Consider the following 18,967-nt stretch of genomic DNA (forward strand, 5'->3'; position numbering starts at 1 on the left):
AAAGTTACCCAAAAAAATCAAGTTGCAAATACTTATTTTCCTCAAATATTACCCTGCATTTCTAAGAATTAAAAACTACATTTTTTCCTCTAATTTCAAACCCCTCTATGCTTCACACAGCAGTAAATTCTGTTAAACTACAAAGCAATTATACTGTTCCTAGATTACAACGGAAGATGAAAATGGAAAAATCTTCTACAGCTAAATGCATGAAACATTCAACCTCTTCCCAAAAAACACAGAAAAGGTACTTCAGAAGCTTTTAAAATTGATTAGAACTTGCTGCTCTATGTCCCTATTCAGCTTCAGCTGTGCCTCTCATGCAAGTATAACACCCTAATCAGTGTTACTTGGGAAGTCTCTGAATACAGGTCCTGACCTAAAAAAAAAAAAAAAAAAATCAGACACTCGTACAAAATAATGCTATTACAAATTTTTATGGAGTAACCACAATTAATACTAACAGCTTTTAAGGATGCTGGGTATTTGTAGAGTTGTACATCCCACCCCAAAACCAAACAAACAAAAAACCAAACAAAACAAACAAAAAGCTGGCATCTTCAGCCTTGCAGAACTAAGGGAAAAACCTTTATATCTGTTGAGATAAAGGTCTACAAGCATAATAGAAACTTATCACCACAGCAGCTCCCTTTCATCAGTACCTTTTAAAAATTGCTTAAAACAGATACTAAAACTACAGGTTCCACCATACAAAAATCAAATATTCTGACTGCTATTTGCCTTTTCTTTCTCTGACATCACACTTTCTTACTAGAACAATATACAGAAGAAGCAAATTGAGAAGATATGTAATGGAGTCTCCATGATAAAAGGCACCCATCCTTGTTACCCCTTGCTCAACTTACAAAGCGCTATGTATACCTTAACACAAGATCTTTTTCAACCTATGACAAGATGAGTGAGTCTCTGTATTTAACAAATAGATACCAGAAATACCTAAGTACACAGTAGGACCTTAGGAAACATCATCTACATTCAGCAGAACCCTTTTTTAATTAGTTGGGTATGTCATTGATCAGAACAACGGGGCCATTTTATCACTGTCACTGGCTATTGTTATTGACATTGTAGCCCAATCAATTGTTTTCTCTCCCTCTTCTTAGCAATCCAAATGCCTGCCCAAGCAATACAAATCACTGTATTTAGATTCTATAGGTACAAACCAGGAAGGCATGCAAAAATCATAGCTTCAACATGCAGTCACTTGTGCTTATGCGAACAATAGTAACACCTGCAATAGTAACTTGAAGTTCTCAAACTTTTTTTTTGCCCAAAGATTAAAACACTTCAGGAGAGTTACTGTAAGAATAACTGTGCTAAAAATTATGACTTTCTGTAAATCTATCTTGGTATGAAAGACCATTACTAGTGAACATAAAAACATAAAGCCAGTTTTTTCCAAATGCACAGTTCTACTTAATGTCAAGTTAAATAACTGCAATTAAAAATCACTTTTTTACTAAAGTCACCTAAGGTTCGTATGTCATCTAAATTTGTGTCTGCAGATAAAATACAACAAACTGCTTCTCAGGTATGGCGCCAATCAAAGTCTCATTGTTTGTAAAATTATTTTACACTTGCTGATGTGAACAACTTTATATACGTGTCATATGGTTACCTGCATCATTAAATCCTTAAACTTTGCTATGAAAAGTAGAAGTCCCAGAACCTAACAATGGCAACACACACTGCAAAAAATGTCTGAAAATATTCACATATGGCAAGACTATTTTTCAAGACTTACACAGCAAACTCTTTGGATCTTTGTCCCAGGCAGAAGTCTTAGAATCTGCACCTATCCTAAAATGGGCGTCAGTCCCAACCAGCAGTATTAACCTAAAAATAAAGTCTTTAGCAAAAAAAACCCAAACAACCCACCAACAAATCAACAACAACAAAAACCCCCAAACACAAACAAACAAAAAAAACCAAAAAACCAAAAAGGTCCAGGAAAGGGAATACGTGAGCTACTCTTTTTTCTAAAAACTAGAGAACTAGTTTCTCCATAACTTGCAATCTTGAAAACAGACCCAACTCAACCACTGTTACACAAATACAACATCGCAAGTACAAAGTTGCCACACAAACCATCTTGTTGGAAGAATCAGAATTCGGAGATGGGATCTAAGACTAAGCCTAAAAGTCTCTCAGTGACATAGTTCCAAATAACAGGGATGAATCTGTCCAAAACCACAATCCAGGAAAGGCTAATAAACAAAGGACAGTATGTCCTGCAAGACAGTGACATCAATGTTTAATTTTTTTTTAATGAAAAAGAGACAAACACTTTGAATTTCAGGTGAAGTCTATAAGAAAGGGAGGGGTAAGAGTCCTCCTGGAAAAGAACAAAGGACATACATCATTGATCCATGTCGCAAGAATGCCATAAAAGTACAGACAACTCTCTTAAGGACTATTCCAGCGAGATTTCTTTACACCACATTTGACCCTTTCCTTCTTATGCTGAAACAAAAAACAGAGGTGTATTGTAATGAATAGATAAATCAGCATAACATACAGCTGTGTAATTTAATGTGTTCTCATTCCCAATACATTACAACATCTACATATCAGCACCTGTAGCCTGAAACACTTCCCAGGAATAACATATTTAGTTGTTCAGAGCTCATGACATTTCTAGCAAGTATCAAAGGAACCTGTAACATCTGCAGCTTTTGGCATCACAGTAATTACTGATACATCTCACTTTGAGTCGCTACCTCCAGCAAAGATTTCTGTCCTACAGAGACAGAAGACTCATCTGTAATGGCGCATCCACTTTGCTGCCATTCCTGTTTGCTTGTCACAGAGGAAAAACAACACAAGACAGGAGCTCTGATTTAAAGGAAGCACCAAAGGAACCAGGATGATGTTAGGAGTTTTGTCCACAAGGAAGTGCAGGTGTGCTAGTATGGAGAATTAATAAGCAGTACGCACTCCCACACACTCCCACAGCTGCTTAACTTGCAGGAGCTTCTGTGATCATGTCCAGAGTAGCAGAATGAATAGCATTAACAATGTTATTTCCTCAAAAAAAAAAAAAAAAAAAAAAAAAAACAAAACACCAAAAACCAAAAAACCTAGCAAAACCATAGATATTTATAGTTCATGTTCCTGGATTTAACAAGTTCTTGCTTCTGGTCAAACAACAGATGTTGGAAGAAGTTACTGTCACTTTGCAAAAGGAGTTTTAAAATACAGATGTTCCAAAGTGAATTCAGTTCCATCTTTGGAAATTTTTATCACAGAAACTATATTAAAATTCAAATTAATGCCAATATTGTCAGTCATTCAGCCTCATCCATCATTTTCAAGCTCTTTTTTAGGATGAAACATGTAGAGCCATTCAATTAACAGGTGTATTGGGGAGAAGATGAAACTGAAACCTGTATAACTCTACCCAGATACTGTAAGAACTTTTATTCTAAACGTTCAGAAATACCCAGGGAAGGAGATTCATAGGAACTAGCAGCATTTCAAAAAACTGTACAAAATACCAAATATCTGCATATAGTCCATTCAATGGGTAAACTCCACTGGTATGTACCAATATTTGGGGGTTTTGAACAATTATGGACATTTTGCAAGGCTTTCCAGACCCACACTTATAACAACAGAAGTCATGAACTTTCTGTGAACGGCATTCTACAAGAGATGTTAGGTCCTAAAAGCATTGATTGTTACATGGTCTCACCAAATAATATCTTTAGTTATTTGGAGACATTATTATAGTTATTACACATGAAATATCAAAAACCACTGGAATACAAAGAATAACATCTACACTGTGAAAATCACATTGTCGTTTAGACAATGCTGTTTAGGACACATTCTAACAAACAACTGAAAGGCAGCAGGAAAATAAAGATATTAATAAAGCCCACATCAGATTATGTCAGAAATGAAAAATCCCACAGAATTACAGTACATGCCTTGACTATTATCTATTGACATTATTTATCTCTTTTTTGGTGGTTCAGTGTGGAACCTAGCAAAACACTCTGAGAAATCATAACCATAAGGACTACAAGATTGCTGGAACAGCTTTCATTCAAATCAAAAGCATTAGAACAGTACTACTACATTAAATAATATTATTTTCTGTGTACTACAAAAACAGGTTTAAGATTTTTAAGTATCAGGGAACCATGTGAATTTTCATTGAACTTCAAGCTCTGCAGATTTCCATTCCCTTTTGTCTGGAACAGATTTCATTTTTTTCTATTATACATACTTCACATTAAATAAGCTACAGTTCACAAATTGTTAAGCAACAAGTATGCTACATTTACCTGTACAAAAGACACATTATCCTATTATTTGGTTCATTTTTCCTTTTTGTGCAATTTTCTTATCCGCTAATGACATAAAAGAATTCCAAAATAACAGTATAGTCAGCTGCCTCAAAACAGAGTTGCTCCATCAGTGGCAAACTGCAGAGACAAGCAACAGCAGTTGATCTGCTCCACAACTTGCCCTACAACAACTACTTAATATATCCAGTTGTGCCATTCATACACTACTCTGGCCCACACCATGAACAAGCATGCAAGGTATTCCTTCCAGTGACTGGGTATCTTTCATGACACCTTTATGAATATCTGGAGTGAAGTGAATTTAAGTCACATAAGGGAGAGCTGGAAAGATGTGATTTTCTGGTACCAGCTCAGGAGTCCCAACACCTCAAACCTCAGCCCTATTAGGCCAAATAGAATCATGCACTGACAGCAGCAAGCATAGAACACCTGAATAAACCAGGCATTTTGTTTATGGATAAATGATAGTTGACTACTGTTTAGTTTCTTATCAGCTTCAAAATTCCATCAGGCTTCTTGTTTTCCTGCCACCAACCTCACATGACAGCACAATCAACTTCCTCCTTTGGTCAGCAGTTGATTACTCTGCAGTTGATGACGACAAATACAAGTCAAACAGATGAGAATAAGCCTCACTGAACATTTAAGGTGAATCTGAATGTTCTCTGGTCCTCTTTCTCCCTCTCCATGTAAACAAAAAGCAGCAATTTTTTTCCTGTAGATAACAACCTTCAAACTGAAGGACAAGGTGCTGAAACAACTGCTGAACCAATTAGCTTTTTCCCCCAAGCCTTTTTACAACCAGGCAAGTTGAATATACTAAACAATAGCAAGGATATTTCAAATTCATTTCAAGGGGTACAACTTCAAGATATATTTCCCTAATTGTTAACAGCAACACATGAACCTCTGTCCATCTGAGGTAGGGAAAGATGAGAGAAAATATAAAGACTGAATTTCTACTGCAAAAGTAATAAGTTGTGCTTAAATGTCAGAAATAAAAGCGGAGTTAAAAACACTACCACACTAAAATTAAGGATGTGTGCATAAGACTTCCAAAAGGCTGTAAATTCTTCACTGAAAAAATAAATCACAGAAGGTCAAAAAGTCTTGAAGGTCCAGAAACAACAGCACTGGATTATACCCGACATACCAAATCCAGTATATTTTAATAGGTGTTTGTTTCTAGACATCCTCAGAGATATTTGTTACACCCTTTTAGGCAAAATCCTCAAGCATACATGTACTTGATAGGTTTCTGCATATCAGAGACCTCAGTAACTTCACTTCAACACTCTCATAAGTATCTGACATCAGGACCTTTGCTGCAGTTTCCACAGGAATGCAAGGCTTCTTCAGAGCCTGTGCTGAAGATAAAGATTAGAAAAGCAGGATGAAGCATTCATAAAGACACAGAAGCTGAGGTTCAATTACAAGCTTAGAGCTATAAGACTTACAAGTCGTAATTCAACTATTTGCAGTGCAGTATTTCCCCTTTGACTCTACACAAGACAGCTGTGGTAGACTCCACACAAGCATTGCCATGTTTTTATTGCAGGTCCATAGGACACCTTCCCAAGGTGCTCTCACAAATCCAAAGTAAGGTATTCTTGAAGGAGAATGACCAACTTACTCAATTCACATTAAGAAAAATAAAACCAATAAAGCGAGTGAAGAGGCTGGTGTAAGTATGCTGATTCTCAGAGCTCAGATAAGTAATTTATTAATCAAGTGATCAAAAATGAAGAAACACAATAAAAGAGCCTGTCAATTTTTAAAGCTTTTATATACCTACAAGAAGCTGCACTTCTTGTAACTAAAACACAGATGAAGTAACTAAAAACACAGATAATCACTTTCACAGAGGATCAATATGTTAAATACACAGATTAGGAAAGATCATAACTCTGAAAGATGTCATCTAAATTGAAAGGAATGTAATCCACTATCTTTGGACGTTGGTCAAAGACAGAGGGCAAGAATCAATGAGTTGGTAGTTCCTTGCTAGCTCCTACAGCTTGCCAAATCTGCACAGAAAGCCACAATTAAACAGTTTGTCTAAAGAACCACAATGACACCTGCACACACACCTTCAATTAACCTGTGTAACCATCTGACTTATGGACTCAAGTCATCCCATCTACAGCATCACCAGAACACTCCTGGTTAACCTACAACAGAACCCCCAGTACCTTTCATAGTCTGGACTAAATTTTTGCCTACCAAATCCTCCTCTTTATTCCCATGCACAAAGAAGCAAATTTCAGTGACAGCGTTCTCTGATTCAATTCTCTAAGGAATAGGGTTAATGATGATGACACTGCCCTACCTCAAGACAGAGGACAAACCTACAACAAATTGTCAGACATTCAAGTATTAGTGAGATGGAGGTTAATACTATGGCAGACTGTCCTACAAACTTGTGAATGTTCATAAAAAATTCTTCATCTAGTTTACGAATCAAGATAATATAATGTAAGCCTAACCTATTTTGCACAGATTTAAACTACCTTTTTTGTTAGTTATCCCATCCAGACAAAGAAGTAAATACATTTTATTCATTATGAAACAGATTTATCACTGTATTTGAACTAGAAAAAGAGCACCAACTATTCTGTTCTTAGTAAGTCCATTTACTTCAGATCCTACAAGTGCTCCCTCCACTCCCTCTATCCATAGACAATGCTCTACAAGAATCAAAAGAGGAAAGAAACCTGTAACTAGTAAGTATAACCACATAATCCACTGTAAGAGTGGATGGAGCCAATGGAGATACCAAAATTATGGAGCAGAGTTTTTTCCATGCTCACAACAATAATATACCTAGAAATTATTCAGAGTAATGGGAAGCAAAGGAACGTTCAATTTTTGCCTGGAAACAATTTGATGGCAGATCTTTAAACCGTCTTCTCCAAATTGTTTAAGGCCAATAGTGTATCTTTGAGGAAATTTGAAACGATTTTAATTCCCACACGCAGGAATGGTGTCCGTGCTAGCACCCAACAACTAGCTCGCAACATATTTACTAAGGACGCCCAAACAAGCCTCCCCGCCGCGGGCATCCCGCTCCTAAGTGAACTCCTGGCAAGGGACACGAGTTGCGCGGAGTTGCGGGCGGCGGGGCCGGGCGAGCGAAGGCCGCGCCCGCGGGCGCGGGGCTGGCGCCGGGAGCAGCCGGGACGAGGGCGCCCTGCGCATCCTCCCGCCGCCACGGCAGCCCGTCCCGGCCACAGCCCCGCCGCCGGGACACGGGAACAACGGCCCGGGAGAGGCGGCCACCGCCGCGGAGGCCTGCGAGAGCCAACGACTGCCGACACCCCCCTCCACCACCCACGGCGGGGCCGCCATCCCTTCTCGCGGAGCAGGCGGGAGGTCCCGGAGCCCCGCAGGGCAGCGGAGCTGGGCGAGGGGCGCACGCCGCCCCGCCGGCGGCTGGGGACAGGGGAAGAAGAGGAGAAGGAGGGGGGCAGCGGCCGCCGCGCCGTCCCTGCCCGTACCTGCTGTGCCGCTGCGCCGCGGCGGCGCTGCTATAATAGGCCGCCCTGCGCTGGGCGCTGCGCGGCACCGGGCGCAGCGGGATCTGATCCGCCATCTTGGGGGCGCCCCCCGCGCCGCCCAGCCGGGCGCCGCCCGGGCCCTCCCGGCGTCACGGCCACGCCGGTGACGTCGGGAGGGAAGGGGCGGGGTCTCGGGGTAAACACGGCGCGGCCGGCGCGCGCGGCCGGTGGAGCTCAGGTCGCCCAGAGAGCGCTGACCGCGGGAAGCCGTAGTGCGGGAACGGGCGGCCGGGCGCCAGGCTCTACTCCTGCTGCCAAGCTGTAGGACAGGAGGCAACGGGCAGGAGCTGGTGCACAGGAAGTTCCACCTGAACATGAGGAAGAACTACTTTCCCGTGCGATTGCTCAGAAAGGCTGGGGAGTCTCCCTTGATAGAGCTACTCAAGCGCCGTCTGGACGCAGTGCTGTGCCCTGGGCTCTAGGGTGGCCCTGCTTGGACAGGCAGGTTGGACCAAATGACCCACTGTGGTCCCTTCCAACCAGACCCGTTCTGTGATTTGGTAATTATTCTGTGGTACCATGCCTGCCAGTGATGATTTTCTGCCATTAAACAGAGACAGGTATTGCCATGTGGAAGTGGACGTTCTGTACGTCAGGGATAATGAACCAGTTTGTGTTACCTCACAGGCTTGCTATACAAGTCACGACCAGCATGCTGGTTTGAAAGATAGATGAGTTCATAGACCTACTGTAGGATTTTATCTGTTGGTATTCCTCAAAACAGATGCTATGGGGGAGCAAAAAGCCTAATACCATTACAAATACAGAAGACATTCCACAGTGCTAGGAAGAAAATTATTTTCTTTTTTCCTCAATGCCTGTTGCTAAATGACGTTTGCTTTTATGACACAGACACTTCAGACTGAAGTGTTGCTGTACCTTGAAGTGTAGCTTTGACCAAGGGAAGATGGTCATCATGGAGGCACCACAACACACAGCTTACAATGAAGGATGCTCCTATCTGCTGGAGTGAAGGTTATGGAGCACTGGCAGTGCTTTCCAAATTTCTGGGAAGAGTTTTGACTTTAAACATACTATCTGGATTCTGAACTCACTGACAGATACAGAACTCGTGAAGTTGAACCAGGAGATGGTAACAACAGTTACACAGAAAACACAAGGCTTCTATAGGAATAGAAGTGAAAGATATGCTGGGCATGTGACAGGACTTTGCTGGGTATTCAAAGGATCACACATGGAAATGCCAGAAAGGGGAAAGATATTAATTTAGCTTTTTAACTCTGTTAACCCTTATAATGTTCATGGTATTAGAATCAGAATCAGTTCACCAGTAGAATCACAGAATTGTAATTTATATTGAAAGAGAAGTCTAGACATCACCCAAGCCAAGCCACTCCACCAAGACATTATGTTTAATATTAGGCTGTTCAGGGACACGTGCAGTGGACTATTGAACACCTCCAAGGACAGCACAGTGTTTCCATAACTTCTCTGGGCTACCTGTTGCAGTGTTTATCTTGTGATAAACAAATTGCTAATAAGTACTCAAAACTTCCTGTGTTCCAACTTGGGAAACACAGGATCAGCCAGAACCATCCATCTCTGAGAAATATCTGGGCTCCATATTCTTGGTATCTTGCCTTTAAGTAGTCTTATTCAGCCACAAAGTTTCTTCTTACCTTTTTCTACTCTAAGCTGGGCAGGCTGGGCTCTCAACCTCTCCTTATACACCATGTTCTCCAGCTTCTTGGCCATCTTGGTCACCTTTTCATAGACTCACTTCAGAATGACAATGAGCTTCTGTAATGAGACCAAAACTGGACATGGTAACCCAGATAAGGTACTACAAGTACCAGACAGAGAAGGGTCACTTACCTCTTGTAGGTGCTAGCTACACAGTTAGTAATAGTGCCCAAGGTGTGGGTATGTGACTCTGCTCAAGGGTACATTGCTGTTGCATCCACTGCATGGCAGTTTATGGGGGGTGTGTGGTACTGCCTGTCTCCTGCCTGCTCTGCCATGATGGCTGTAACTTATGTGCTGGAATAAGCAAACATAGCCTGGAAAACTTTCAGGGTAACAATTATGCCAGTCCTAGGTGCTTTCATGGCTGTTATTACTGCAATTCTGTGCATCTCACAGTTTTAAAATTTTAAACATTAATATGAATAACTACATATTCAGAATCCTTATGTGGCTAAGTTACTGGATATCACTGAGGCCAAGATAATTAAAGCTATTGCTTCCAGTTTATTAATTGATTCTAGCCCATGGCAGAGCAATTTTTGAACTGAATAGAAAGCACTTAATTCACAAGTTAGTAGCCTAAGATTAATCTTCTTGTCTGTGCAGAACTTTGGTTCTGGTTATTTGGTTATATTTCTGGTTATTTAACAGGTTGTTTGGCCTGTAACTATATCTAATGTTAGTCAATTATGTGCATGTGTTTGTAAATTCCATATGTATAAACAAATACGTGATCGAGAATGTGTAAGGAAAGGTTTATTATTGTCAGACTTGTAAAGGCCCCAGCATGAGACAATCATTAGGAACCATAAATGCCTTTAGAGCCTCCATTTCTTACTGAGTCTCATGTGGTCTACAAAGTATTATTTTATTTATTACTACTTTGAGGTTTTAAGAAGAAATATTTCTCTATTGCCTCTGTGCAGAGAAGATTTTGACCCAAAAGCCTTCCAAGGAGGGCAAAATGAGTTTTTTAGTATACCAATGGCCAAGACTGTGACAAAATAATTTTAAATACATGCTGTTTTGATTATTTCAAATATATGTTTAAAGCTTGTAATTAAGACAGTTGGTGGAAATCTATCATGATTTCATCTTCTTGATCACTCTAATTGCCTTTTTGCATCACTATTTTCATAAAATGGTAGAAGCTTTTAAGTGCAGGATCTTTGATTGTGTATCATGAATTATCATTCAGTTCTGCCTCTAGATTATGATGTGATCCCGTCTCTTGCTTTTTAAAGAAAATTTTAAACATTTATATAAAAGTTTTCATCACACAGAATTGACAATTTGGTGTATGATATGTGATGACTTTTCAAATTACCTTTAGAAAATGTCCCTGCATTTTGAAAATAATATTTCCTTTCCAGTTTAGCAATCCTGTCCTACAGCTTGGCAGCAGGAGCAGAAAGGTCATGGAATAAACTTGCTTTTGATCCAGATTTTTGTATTCAGGTGTTTCAGGCAGGTGTTATTTTTCTTTATGAAAAACAGCTTTTCATTTCAGGAATTCATTTTTATATTAATATTATAATATTCATTCAATACTTGGCTAAGTAACATTTGTAACTTAAATATCATGATAACATGCATTTGTGATAATGAGTAAATATAGCACCACTCTGAAATAAATTTCTGTATCATCCTTTCTGTGCTTCTTTTTTGCATAACGTTTGCATTTCTAACAAGTGGCAGAGATCCAGAACCTATGATTTATGGCTCTTGTGAACTCTTGGTTTGACTAAGAATGAGCTGGCATGGAAACTATTTTGCATTTGTTGCGTATATCTGCTACAGGTGCAGAACCTATCTGTAACGAGTTCTGCCTGATATCCCCAGAGGGCATTTAATAATAATTTATACTTTTGTTACCATACTACTTCTGTTGTAAATGTTGAAGGTTAAGTGCTCCCTCCCTCCTAATCCTGATTATGTATCCAGTCTGGGCTAGGGTAACAGGGGAAATGAAAGATAGTTTGAAGCTAATTCATTCTTTGCTATCCTTCTCAAAGCCAAATTATAAAATCATTTACACTGGAGTATATCTGTGAAAATGATACTAAAATAATTAAATATAAAACAAAAGAAAACGTTTCAGTAAGCCTCATGTAATGTTACATGGTACAAAATTTACATAACTTAGATATTTTCTTGCCTTATCCTTCAAATCTCCTTATCCTTCAAACCTCCATGTATTTCTCTTTTAATTGTGTAACTTTTTTCACCAGTGGTGAACCAGCTTGGTATCTGTCCTCAAATTTTCATCAAATTGTAAATTGTTCCAAAACGCCTGCTGGCTTTAAAAAAACACCACTGGCAAGACCTAAGCACAGCAACACGGAAAGAATATGGTTTTGTTTATAGGAAGAGCGAAGGGCAGCAAGGAATGCTACACCAAATAAATTCTTACACTGTCAGAGAAAGGGAGCAAAACAAATGCAAAATAGAGGGAGCTAAACCAGCTGCAGTTATGAGTTTTAATAATGCTAATAGCAGTGCCTTCATATCTTCAATATATTACAGTAGGATGTAACAAAATATTATCTTGCTCTGGGAAAGAACAAAAGTGGAGACACTCTTTTCTCTGAAAAGATCCTTGTTTTAAAAGATCACTTCAGACAATGAAGCTGCGGCGTTGCTTTGTTCTCCCTGGTCCCGGGCAGCTCTGGAGAGCCTGGCAAAGGCGCTGCTTCTTGGCGGGACCGGGGTGCCACTTTTCCCGGGCGCTGCTGCATTCCACGCACCGGGGTGGGGCTGGCCGCGTTCTGTTACCAGCGTGAGGGACGAGACAAAGAGGGAAGGAATGTCCAGTCTGTCCACATGGCTAGCTGGAGAGTTTTTATTGTTGCGTGGAGCTGTGAGGGAGAAGCACGGCTCGCTCCCTAGCGCAACATGGACAAAATGGTGCTGGGACTGGGGGCGCACGGGATTTTATAGGGGGCGGGCCGAGGGGGGCGGAAGCCACCCTTGTCCAGTGGGGGCAGGCTACGGGGGAGTGACGTGGACCAGGGTAACCAACGGGGATGCGGCAGGGGCGGATACAGGGCTCCAGGATGAATGGGGTTGCGGGGACAGGGTAACAGACACCAAACTCTCTGGAGTGGACAGGGGGGTGGTTACAGGACTGGCATGGTGATGGTCCAATTTTAAGAGACCCGGAGCGGACCACCACAGTGGGAGAACATGGGGGGTGCACAGGGGTACACAGAACCGGCTAACTAACACATATCAGTACCCCTAATCTGATGCAACATGAAGCCTCATGCAATTCAGTTATACACCACAATAAATGAGTTTAAAAACAGCAAAAAGAAGTAAAAATAATAATTTAAAATATTACTATACTATAAAAATGCTGAAAACAAAATGCTGCTCACATATTAAAAAATAATATTGTCTACAAAGCTAGAAGAAAATTCTATTTCTATACATTTTATTTTTAATATTCAACATTCAGTGTTTGTCAATTAATTGCCCTCCCAGCTGTTACATTTTTTTCACACCTTCTTTCAAGGTCTTCTCTTTGGTAAATGCCAACTCTCTGCAGCCCTGCAGGATTTATAGACTGCCAAATCTCTATTCATCCTTTCGTAGTCCATCCTTACCAAACAATGCGTCCCTCAGCATTGGCTTCACTCCAGTCCTGTGTCACTCTCACTTATATTCTACCAAGCCAGACATTCAGAACAAAATGCAAGCAATATCTTCTGAAATTACATAAGAAAAATAAGGTATATGCTGTATTTTGCATTTTACTACAGATATGTCTCCTAGGCAGTAACGAGCCTGGCTGAAAGGGCATTTTCTCCAATTTGCTTGGCAACACTTGAGGCAGAAAAAGTGCAAATCCTAGAGTACTTAAATAAAATTGGTTTAGAAACAGATAAACTTTGGTGACTTCTGATACAAATATCAGTCATGCTTTCACTTAATATCTTAAGTGTTGATTGTGAATAAGCAAAAGGAGAAACTTGTAATACCATGTTCATTATTTTACTGAGTTTTCATAATGACCCTTCACTGACAACCATCTAGTAATTTTTCACAGTATCTCTTCAGTTAAGTTAACCTGCAACTTAAACATTGCTTCAATATACATTTCAAAATCCCATTCCATTGAAGTTCTAGTTAGCTTCTGAGGTACTCTTTCTAATGCTCTTAGTGTATGTAAATTCAGTGCTAGATTTCTATTTCTAATTGGAGAATAAAAAGCCCTATGGACTCAAAATGTTGAACTGTATTACCAACTTCTGATCTTCTCTTAAAATGAGAGAATATCCGATAAAATATTCCCATGATCTGTTGTGCAAAATTAACAGCAAAGCACACCAGCACTTTCAAAGGACCCTTTTTTCTTTTTGAGTGTTCTCAGTAGGTTTATTTCTTCAAATTCCATGCTGTTGATATTTCAAATAAATAAATACAACTGTTTTAACTACTTCTTGAAACTGAAAGAAGATACACCCATGGATTAATTACAAATTTTGTATTATTTCAGAGCTTCTGAAAAGGTCATAGAAGGACAAACAAGGCCCAAGTATAAACTCAAGTATCCAGTTGTCATTGCTGTTATCAGACTTGCTTGGATTTCTTTTTGCAGTTTCTGATACAATAGTAACCAAAAGCTTCATGTGGGGTTAGAGACTCTTTTTTCTGGGAGCTATACAGAAGTAGATGAAGGAAAAGTTCCCAGATGCTAAGTGAAAAAATACTTAGTGTCATGTAAAGCATATCCTTCAAAAGTCTGAAATTACTTGAAATCTTCTCTTTCTCTGATATCTCTCTATGTCTGTCCCAGCCATCAGCTCAGGCTAATAGTAAAAAAATTTTTTTATTTGCCTCAGTCCTGCTTCTGAAACCTGTTTTTCCTCAGATATTTTAGCCAGTCAGATCTGGTTTCTGCTAAAAATGAAACATCTTCTCTTTGTATACTGATTTCACTCCAAGCAGCAGTTTAAACCTTACAGATTTTTCTTGTATCACTTATCCATATAGGAAACATTATTTTCACAGAATCACTGAGTCGTCAGGGTTGGAAGAGACCTTCAAGATCATCCAGTCTGACTGTCAGCCCAACACCACCATAGTCACCCCTAAATCATATCCCCAGGTGCTACATCCAGACAATTCTTGAACACTTCCAGAGACACTGACTCCACCACCTCCCTGGGCAAATTCCAGAGCCTAATCACACTTTCAGTGAAAACTTTTTTTCTGATATCTAATCTGAACATTCCCTGGCACAACTGAGGGCCATTTCCTCTTGCCCTTTCACCTGAGACATGGCAGAAGAAGCCAAGCGCCACTTTACTATAGTCTCCTTTCTGGCAATTGAAGAGAGTGAGAAGGTCTCCCCTGAGCCTCCTTTTCTCCAGGCTTAGCACCCCCAGCCACTCCTTATAGGATGTGCTCCTATAAGGATACTTTACCAGCTCCACTGCCCTTCTCTGGACACGCACCAGCACTTCAATGTCCTTCTTCAAGGGAGAGGCCCAGAACTGGACACCGGATTTGAGGTGCGGCCCCACCATGTCCTTCCTCTACCTTCTTCCTCAGTACTGCATTGAGCAGCAATCTGTTCCCACTCAACTCATTATTTGTCACTGAGGGATTGTTTCCCATTATAATCATCAAATTATTCCAGTGGGGTTTGTCTATATATTTTGTCTTCTATAACTTGCAAAGATTTTTCTCCCATTCCTTGGGGAATTTCCCATAAATGGAAAAAAAAACCCTCATTGCTTCTTTTCAGAACTAAGAAGGATCAGCTTCCTTCCACAAGGCAAACTGAAACCAGGATTGCCCTCAATAATACTGGATACAGAAAATCAATTTTGTCTCCAAAGTACAAAGGTAAAGACCAATCAGTCTACAAACGTTAGTTACCTGCAACTTCCAATTATATCCTTATCTGATTCTAACTTATCTAAATCTGGAAGAACTGGTAGCCAAACACAGTGGTTTTTGAAAGTAGATAATATTGTTGTAAAGAGGCTTTAAACTGAAAAAAAGTATGTACTTCATATAGCAGAGTAAATAGGTTATCCACAAAAATTGACTGTGACTACATCAATATTTAGTCCGTTGTTTAAAAACACCTATAGTCTGAAATACATTTAGATTGAAGTTGCCAGGATTTAATTTCTTGGATTACAGTGGTGTAGAGTCATAGCCCATTATGTTAGTGAATATAATTATATAACCAAAATTACAGGTGTGAGGTGCAGCAACCCAACAGACAAAACCAGACTGAAACAAACAGCTAAGGGAATGAACAGCAAGAATTTCTTTTGCAGATTGTACGTACAACTGTAAGAATGCTAGGACAGTCAGCTGTGGCTTGCCAATTTTCAGTCTTCTGGTAAAAAGAAAGGTTTTTCTAACCCCTAAATAAATTTTCTGTGAAAGGAATCTAAAGGCATCCATGTCTTGTATAGACTTCAGGGAAATTTAATTTAATTCATTTTTGAAGGCTAAAAAGAAATAAAAGAGGGAGAGAGAGATGTGCATTGCACCTTTGAGTTAGAAGGTTGTCAACAAGAGGAAAGCAGGGTAGGAGTTAAGGGAGAAGCTCTGCAGAGAAGTGGGAATCTTAGAGAATTGTTCTTCTGCCATAAGTTTCCTGATTAAAAAAAGGAAAAAAGACATACCCTCTTCTGTGAATTGTATCAATGTCACAAGGCAGGGTATTTTCTCTTGATGCTGAAGATGGACTTTTTGGGAGGGATTATATACTCTTTTTTTCCTATCCTATTGATTTTTTTTGTGGCTTTATTTTTTTCATTTAAAACAAGGAAAGATCTGAGTGATCAGTTTGCAAGCAATGAGAGAGGTGCTTGAAAATAATTTAACAGACCTCTGGTGCAGTATGGCAATACAGATTGAAACTATTTGATCACAAGAAGATTCAGTTGGGATTAGGACTGAGTCATACTGTCGTGCCAAGATCATAGGCCAATTCCTTTTTCTCTATGAAATTTATGGATTATTATACACATTACTATTAAATATTGATATTCTAGGATGCATGTGTAGCCTCAAGTTGCACCTGGTTTTCTTTCTGGAAAGAGGCAAATTGATTAGTATTAAAAGAAAAAAAAAGAGAGGGTACACTGCAAATTTTGTATCATTTTCAAGAAAATAAATGTAATTTTATTTTAAGATCAAAGATGTTTCTTCTGGAAAATGTAAATTAATGTTTTACACTGCATATCCCTCTGTACTAATAACGTGCAATATGGTCTCTAAGAAGAAAAAATGGATTTCACTACAGGATTCTTATTTGAAGACTATGCTGAGATGGAAGCATCACTAATAGAGAGGAGAAATGTATCTTTGTGCCCCTTCTGAAACTTGAACAATGTGGGTGCAGTGGTACATAAAAAGTGGAGTTCAGAATGGGTCTGTAGCCTTAGGCTTCATAGACCCATAGAATCATTGTATCATTATCTGTGAGGTGAATGGGATGTGTGTCAGTATTTGAAATTAAATTTCTCCTCAGTCATCCTGGTCAGCTTCTTGTGTCTTTACACCTTTGTTCAGTATAGATGTGAGTGTTTGTGTATGTGTGTGTATATCCATAGACATACGGACATGGACTATGACTGAGATTCTTCTTCTGTCTATGAAGTTTGGAAAGTCTGCCTTTGTTACGTGCCATGGCATGTGCTTCAAGAAAAAGACATCAGATAAAGCGTCCCTGTATCACCAGGGATACAGAAATACTGCAGAGTGCTGATATCTCTTATTGTTCACCTACCAGTTAAAATCACTTTACCCTCAACTGTTGGTCAGAGCATGACTAAAAGTCTGGATAGGCTTAGGGGAATTGACCAGATGAATTATGTTATCAGCTGTGCAATGCTCCCAAGGCACAAGCCTGAGACACAGGCCTTTGGACAGAGGGCTGACTCAGGAAAGTGAAGAAAATGGGGTGAAAATTAATATATGCCCAGAAGCAAATGTGCTGATATGTGCTGACAAGGTACTATCAGTGTGGTATGTCTGGCCTCATTTATTCCCTACTTTTCCCTAGTAAATTTGGGGATGGAGCTGATTTTTTTTTTCCCACAGCATAAAAACATAGGACCAGAACTGAATAGTAATGAACTAAAAAAGGCTATGGGAAATCCAGTGAAAAATTCACTTTTGCCCCACTCCTAGACTAGTACCTTGTCCAGAAAGTCATCTGTCTGCCAGCTTATTTCAGGTTAATTACCTTGCTGAAAAATATGGAACTTCATTAGACAGAAATCTGCCCCCATCCACTGGATTGCATAGCTGATCTCTGAAGCATGAAGGTTTTCAGAATGGTAGACAATGCATTTTTGGGGTGATCTCCATGCCATACAGAGTGCAATTTCAACTCGTAATAACCATTCCTTATATCATATCAATTACAAACTGTGTCTCACCTAAGCAACCTTCTGAAAGCAGTTAGTAAAGTGGCATTTTCTCCTGTGCTTCAGAAAGTCCATATTCTACCACAAGAGGGAAGAGCCTGAGGTTTCTTCCCTTGCTGAAAGAGTAGATTTGGGAAACTCCTCATGATGCAAAGAGCAGGTTCCCTGAGAAGTGGAAGCTTTGTTGTTAGATACTATGAAGACACAGCATGACAATTCTGAATGTTTTCCTTTAATCTTATGAAACAGAGTTATAAAGAGGAGAGAAAAAAAATATAGGCAAAATGGAATCTCTTGTGCAGCTAACAAATCCCAAGCCCTGGTACACATCAAGAAAATACTTAATTTTCATAATCTAGTCCATTCCTAGTACATTTTAGGCACTGGTAATTTCAGAAAGAAAAGATGCTCCACAAATCCAAAGGCAAATGTTCACCTGTGTTTGCTTTTAAAACATGTACAACTGAGATGCAAGAACTGTCAACAAAATCTCCTGTACCAGTGTTTCATATATATCTACACACACTAGCCAAGAAACCTAGCTAACTAAAATGACCATTTCCCTCTAGTATTATAGGTTGTAAACTTTCAACCCTTATGATGAAATGAGGTCTTCATAAAATGCCTTCTAAAGATTAAGTCTTCCAGTTATAACTGCCTCTCATATCAAACCCACTAGGAGCGTAAAAACAGCAATTATTTATAATAACTTTATTTGGTATAATTTCCATCTGTCTTTGAAAGCTCTTCCTGCTGTTTTCAGGCTGTGCATGTTAAACAGAAGTGCTTACACTTGACCTTGCTCTTGATCCACTCTTTGTACACAGCAGTGCCTTTCTTCTTCTGAAAGATAGGTACAATTTGTGTCCACATAAATTATACGGTACTTGCTATTAGCATTCTTTTATCTGGTAAATTACTTACACTGATTATGTTGAAGACTGTTCTATGAGCTGTTGAT

At 39.5% G+C, this 18,967-nt stretch overlaps 1 protein-coding gene across 2 annotated transcripts in view; it reads right to left on the minus strand.

Moving 5' to 3' along the window:
• ATP9B (ATPase phospholipid transporting 9B (putative)) overlaps nt 1-7,982 on the minus strand; it is a 167,279-nt gene extending 159,297 nt beyond the window's left edge. For both annotated transcript variants that reach the window (XM_053940713.1, XM_053940706.1), the window contains exon 1: nt 7,835-7,982. In XM_053940713.1, coding sequence (XP_053796688.1) covers nt 7,835-7,929 — 95 coding nt within the window. In that variant the 5' untranslated portion in view covers nt 7,930-7,982. The remainder of the gene's footprint in view (nt 1-7,834) is intronic.
• Between the last annotated feature and the right edge of the window lie 10,985 nt (nt 7,983-18,967).

Source organism: Vidua chalybeata, chromosome 1, assembly GCF_026979565.1.
Source record: "Vidua chalybeata isolate OUT-0048 chromosome 1, bVidCha1 merged haplotype, whole genome shotgun sequence".
Taxonomy (NCBI): domain Eukaryota; kingdom Metazoa; phylum Chordata; class Aves; order Passeriformes; family Viduidae; genus Vidua; species Vidua chalybeata.